The sequence below is a fragment of the Cynara cardunculus genome, assembly GCF_001531365.2.
Source record: "Cynara cardunculus var. scolymus isolate 2C chromosome LG 8, CcrdV1, whole genome shotgun sequence".
NCBI classification, from domain to species: Eukaryota; Viridiplantae; Streptophyta; class Magnoliopsida; order Asterales; family Asteraceae; genus Cynara; species Cynara cardunculus.
The window spans coordinates 22,385,541-22,391,389 of NC_037535.1; the positions used below are offsets into that span (position 1 = coordinate 22,385,541).

The 5,849-nt window shown below is 37.8% G+C and overlaps 1 protein-coding gene across 2 annotated transcripts; it reads right to left on the reverse strand.

Annotated features, from left to right (window-relative positions):
• Positions 1 to 4,015, reverse strand: LOC112517350 (polyadenylate-binding protein-interacting protein 9-like). Of its 2 annotated transcripts, XM_025124752.1 has the most exons (11): positions 3,573 to 4,010; positions 3,063 to 3,481; positions 2,428 to 2,538; positions 2,288 to 2,332; positions 1,866 to 1,938; positions 1,667 to 1,779; positions 1,397 to 1,456; positions 801 to 848; positions 644 to 712; positions 498 to 559; positions 1 to 323 (listed from the first exon to the last, which is right to left on the reverse strand). In XM_025124752.1, the coding sequence occupies exons 2-11, from the start codon at positions 3,462 to 3,464 to the stop codon at positions 263 to 265; spliced, it is 1,044 nt and encodes a 347-aa protein (XP_024980520.1). In that variant the 5' UTR covers positions 3,465 to 3,481; positions 3,573 to 4,010; the 3' UTR covers positions 1 to 262. The 2 variants fall into 2 exon arrangements, with proteins under 2 accessions (XP_024980520.1, XP_024980519.1); XM_025124751.1 differs by having other exon boundaries at positions 3,063 to 4,015.
• Between the last annotated feature and the right edge of the window lie 1,834 nt (positions 4,016 to 5,849).

Genomic DNA, 5,849 nt, shown 5'->3' on the forward strand with positions numbered 1-5,849 from the left:
GACCAGAAACCGAAAGATATAACCATCCAAGTCAAAACCAGAAGTCAACATCGAACAACCACGAGCATTCAGCTCATGATCGTAGCAGAAACACGATACACATGCAAGTAAACAAATCAAGTTCTCAACTTCAGGCTACACGACTTCGTTACTACTGTAATCATGGCGCAACACGGAAAAAAAAAACATCACCAAATCGACGAGAACAAGGCCTCCCTCACGGATGCATATATTACGCTCTTCTGATTCAAGTGATCGGAATTTAGTTGGTCGGAACGGGCCGAGCAACACGAGGCCTCACCGGAGTCTTCGAAGGACTCACCCTACAAAATTTCTCTCTATAAATAAACACCAAACTAAAAGATCCCACTATATCATGCTCGAGAGCAGACTTAACCTCTACTCCAAAAAATAGAGCCATTGTTTCCCTGAAGACCCCCCGTCATTTAATAAACACGACACGCCCTAACTAAAAACGAGTGGTTCGTGAAGCTTACCTGATTGGTTGCATTCCCAATGGCTGGCCGCAGCAATCGAGCGCCATAATTGCGCTCTCTGCCTGCACGAATCATCGACAAGAAGAAGATAATTAGTTAATCGGTAGGTGTTAAAACGCATCATAAACATTAAAATTCCAACTTACCATCACAAACTCGACAAAAGCAATGCGTGTCGAATGAACATTATCCCCCAAAAGCCTCAACCGAGAAACCTTGATGCAAAAAGTTCAACCAAATTTAGAACGTCGACTAAACAAAACAGCTCGCAAGAAAAATTCGAACTTTGAGATCCGTTCTAACCTCGCCACATCTTGTTTCGAAGAAATTCTTGACCTCAGATTGAGAAACCTGCAGTAAAACAGTTCTTAGGATACTTGCAAAACGAATCTTAAAATATATAGCATTACGAACATCATCGGAGGAAACGAAAAATTAAAGACTCGTGGTTAAACAATTTGCCTACATCCATTGATGTCACTAATTCCCTCGAGAATTTCAGTAGCACATACATCAAAGGGCGTCTTTTTTGCAAGACGAGGGTCTTCACGAAAACAACTTTTACTATTACCCCTTAGGGTAGAGAAAAGGTCTGTATACATCGTACCCCTCCCAGACCTACTTTTGAGTGGGATATACCGAGTATTTTTTTTGTTTGATTTGTTCTATACATCAAAGGAAGACTAGCTCGAACTATAAGACGAAAACCAGACGTAACCACGTAAAAACACAATGCATCAAAACGACCATTTTGTTACATTTATGTTAATCTATATGTGGTTTTTCTATCATAGTGCTTTTCAGATAGAGGAAATGTCTGCGTACATCTTACTTCCAGACCAAAACTTCACGTGGATCTCGTTTAAAACTAGAAGTAAACACGAAAAATGGTTTCTAACCTTCTTGTCGATATTTGTACAGTAGACCGTCCTTGCACACATCTCTCTCTCGTCCTCGGACTGAATCCCAAAACATCATGAACAAAGATAAATAACGAAACGATATTAAAGACATTACAAATCCCTGTACAAAATTTATAAAACCGTCTGTTGAATTATGCTTTAAGACATGCACTTTTGGATTGTCGAGCAGACTTTGTTAGCGATGTATTCATAGGAATTAAAGTAATAAACCTATATATAACTTTGAGCGAAAGATAGTCAACATACCCTGGGGAGGAAAGTTGGATTCACAGGAAGGATGGCGGTTTTCGAGGGCAAAACAGTAATTTGGGAGAAGCCGAGCATTGTACCGCAAAGATTAAGTGCCGCTCTTGATGAATCTGGGGCACGTTTACGAAAACATGTAAGCTTTTTAATAGCATAGATGCATATGGAGCTACAAGAATTTAAAGCCAAGATGTCTTACTCTCGTCACCAAACTCAACGAAGGCAAAACGGAGACGTGAATGTGGATCACCGCAAACTCGACAGTCGAGAACCTTCATAGCAACCATGGTCAAAATCTCATTCACGTATAAATAAGAACAGAATCCGTTATGCGTTTGGTATGCAGACAAGACTGGACAGGACTAGATAAACGAGTGAGGTAGGCAGATGAAAAAATTGTGGAAGGTCTTAGCCTTTTAGAGCTTTAATTCGACATGGGTAGTTCAGTAATTTACCCATTTTGTCCTGTCTCCCTGGATTTTGTTCAACCTATTTTGTGTCTTGTCCCATTCTAATATCGTGTCAGATATGTGACAACAGGTTTTTGTTTTGTCCTATGTACCAAACGCAGCTAGGATAAAGATTCTGACTAACATAAAAAACGGAAGTACAAGAACTTACATGCCCATAGCCGCTAAACAAAGCGGCAAGTTGCTCTTCAGTGACCTATTGCGCAAACCATTCGACTAATTAACACACAGTCTATGGAACAAATCGAACATTTTCTACAATAAGTAAACAGTAACGTGCATTCTACTCACATTGTGATCGATATCGGAGACATACACAGTTCTCTTAATGCTATCTTCTCGTTGAGCTCTAAAGGCCCTCCCATTAGACAGTCGTCGGGGATTGCTGTAGTTATTTCTCCTCTGCTTTTAATTCAAACAAAAATCCAATTACAAGCCAAGAACAACGATTCAAGCAAATTAGCGAACACGTTGTAGGCGATCAAACGTAATCTAAAACGAAACATTTAACCACAAGCTTTCACTTTGATTTTTCAAAGATCTTTTTCCCTTTTTTATCAGCATGATAACATCAAGAAATAAACTAAACACTGATGTAGTTAAGAACAGCATACATTTGTTACAGAACCCGCAAAGAACAAGAATTTTATAGAAATTTATTAATGTATCCGATTGCAAAAGAGGCAGAAACTCATATCAGAAACCTAAATTTTGGTAGGATTATAACACAAATTAAGGAGATTAAGGGGAACCCATCAATCAAACAGACAAATTTTGATGAACAACAATCAAATATGGTAATAGAAATTTCATAAACCAAAAACTAAATCCTTGATATTTATGTTTCAAATGATCAAACCAAAAAGAAAGGAAATCCATAAATTTAACTGGAAGGAGATAAAATTCAGAGGAAATCGTATATATACCCTTCGATTATTGGGGTAGCCTTCAATCCCATTTTCAGGATAATTCTTGTAATAAGCAGGTTGAAGAAAGTAATTGAAAGCAAATTGATCACGATTGCGATCAACGGGTGAGTAAGAAGAAGGAAAGAATTCCTTAGCCATGGGATTCAGCTTCAAATTGGACAACATATCAACAAATTCTTGCATTTTCATTTCTGATCGTGGATCAGGATCAGACCCTTTTTTTGGTGTGACAACAGAACCATCATCATCATCGGAATTAACGAAATGAACACTCTCACTATCGACACTTTTGACGATAGAAACCTCAGTTTTTGGTGGTGAAGATGGATGAACAACAGCAGGAGAAGCTGTTGCTGTTGTTGCTGGTGATTCAACAGAAATTTCAGGACCAGCAGCCATGGAATCAAAGCACAAACCTAAACAATTTTATCAACAAAATTGAATCAAAACCCCCCCTCTACCTCTCAAAAACCCCCGAAGAAAAAAAAAAGGGAATAAAATATTTACGAAGAAAACCAAATTGCTGATAAATAAAGCAACCACTGTGTTGTTTATCCTGATCACCCAAACCCTCTCTTTTTATGGAAAGATCAATGAAAGAAAGGGGTTTTTCTTCAGATTTGCATCATCTATGGAGGTTGTGATTCTCTTTTTCTCTTTATATAGACTTAGACAAAACCCATAAAAAGAAACCCATTTGTGAAAACCCAAATCGGAAGATTGAATTGGTGAATACGATTATAAAAGGAAAAAAAGAAAGGGTTTTTAAGCAATTTGATCACAAGATTGTGGTGGGTTTCTGTGAGAGAAACAGGTGGCTTTGTGTTTGGCTTTTCCTCACCTTCTCTTTTTGTTGTTTTTTACAAACAGAAACGGTGTGTATATATATATATATGTATGTATATGTAGGACAACCAAGATGAGTTGAAGCTTTGAGATTTGGTTAAACTGTGCAACAATGGAGGATATCAATCATTAACTGCTTCAATTGGGTTTGTTATGATTCCTTGAATCTAAATAATATCGAAATCCCAGTACCATTTTATCGATTTTAATGGTTCTTGTTGAATTGAATACGAAAAATGTGAATTAAGTTGGATGGTGTTTTTGCAAGTTCAAAGGCAGCAGGCCAAGTAGTAACTGCAAGTGGTCCATGACATTAAAAGCATCTAAGAAATGGAGGATCGTTTTGGGAAAAAAGGTACCCACATGGGAAAGTAAAAGGATTCACCTTTCATTCGTTTTTGAGCTTTGAGAAGGGAGAGTTTGGTGGATGATGATGATGATGCTTCCATTTCTTATGGTGGTCATACATTTTGATGGCAACCCCCCCTCCCTCCTAGCCCTAAGGTTCGCTTTTTTTTTTTGTTATAAATTTATGATTAAATCGTAAATTCGAATCTTACAAGGGTTATTAGAAACGTTAAAGATCGCTTCATTGTATAAGTTAAATATCCTAAATGAATCCCGTATGGGTTTTAAGGAAATTACAATTTCGGCTATAAAGTATCGTAGGTGCATGTGTTTAACGACGATGAAAGCCACTCGGGAATCGAAGAAACGACTCCAGGCACCCGTGTGGGGTTTTAGGAACGGGTAAGGTGGATTAGAACATTTAAAATAGGTTTTTCAAAATGGGGATAATTAAAATTTAAAGTTTTAACCACAAGGGTGGTGTCTGATTGGTTTGAGCTTGACTCTAAAGATCAAAAGTAGCAGAATGTCTCAGGTTCAAATTCAATGAGGAATAAAAATCATCTTGTGGCCACATAAATGTTAGTGACTTCGGACTATCTACAAAACAAGTGCTCGTCCTAGAATTAATAGGCTCGCATAACGAATTAGATATCCAGGTTAATAAAAAATTAAAGTTTTTATCTTGGTAATATATTTTTTTTCTGTAATAAATCTTGTGAAACTTTATTTAAAATGGAAAAAGTTGAAAGAAAGGGCGAAAATTAAGGGGGTGTTTGGGTAAGCTTTTCAAACTGACTTATTAACTTATTTCAGTTCGGTACCGGAGATAAGTCATTTTGGAGTGTTTGGGTAAAAAAAAAAAAAGTGCTTATACCGGTACCAAACCGGTAATAAGTCGTTTTTGATAAGTCAGGTTTTTGATAAGTCAATCCCCCCTGACTTATCAAAATCAACTTATTAACAATTTACCATTTTAACCCTTACCCTCTCAAGCGACCGACTGATGAATTAGGGTTTGTGAAATCGAACCAGAGAATCTCATCAAACCAGAGAAATCGAGGTCTGTCCATCTCACCAAAGCCTCTGTGAAGCCTGTGAAATCGAATCGAATGTCATCTTGGAGACGGATGTCGTCTTGGAGACGGAAATCGGTGCCAAGAAACTCGCCGATGCAGTGAAACTCGGGGAGAAACCAGTCAAAGGGTCTCGCGATGACAACCTCTTCCACGGCGAGGATGGAGACGATGAACAGGAGGTTGGAGAAAATAGGGTTGGAGTGATGAGGATGGAGAGGAATCTGGAGAAAATAGGGTTTGGAGTGCGAGGATGGAGACGATGAACAGGAGGTTGATTGGAGGACCTTTTTGGTAATTTTACATCTATAAGCCAAATTTGCCAAACACTAAAAACCAACTTATCAACGTATTGCTTTTTGATACCGTTATAAGCTAATCCAAACACTTTTTACAAAACTCCAGTTTGATACCACATAAGTTAATAAGCACTTTTACAAAAAGCATAAGTTGTTTTAAATAAGCAATCCCAAACACCCCCTAAATGTAGGTAGAAAGAAGAATATTTTTATTT

What these genes read in the sequence shown, in the direction of transcription:
- LOC112517350 (XM_025124751.1), bottom strand. Translation starts at nt 3,464, where the DNA reads ATGGCTGCTGGTCCTGAAATTTCTGTTGAATCACCAGCAACAACAGCA. An exon ending in GCTACCCCAATAATCGAAGG is followed by an intron (nt 2,539 to 3,062) that starts GTATATATACGA and finishes AATTAAAAGCAG; the next exon opens with AGGAGAAATAACTACAGCAA. An exon ending in CGTTGAGTTTGGTGACGAGA is followed by an intron (nt 1,780 to 1,865) that starts GTAAGACATCTT and finishes AACGTGCCCCAG; the next exon opens with ATTCATCAAGAGCGGCACTT.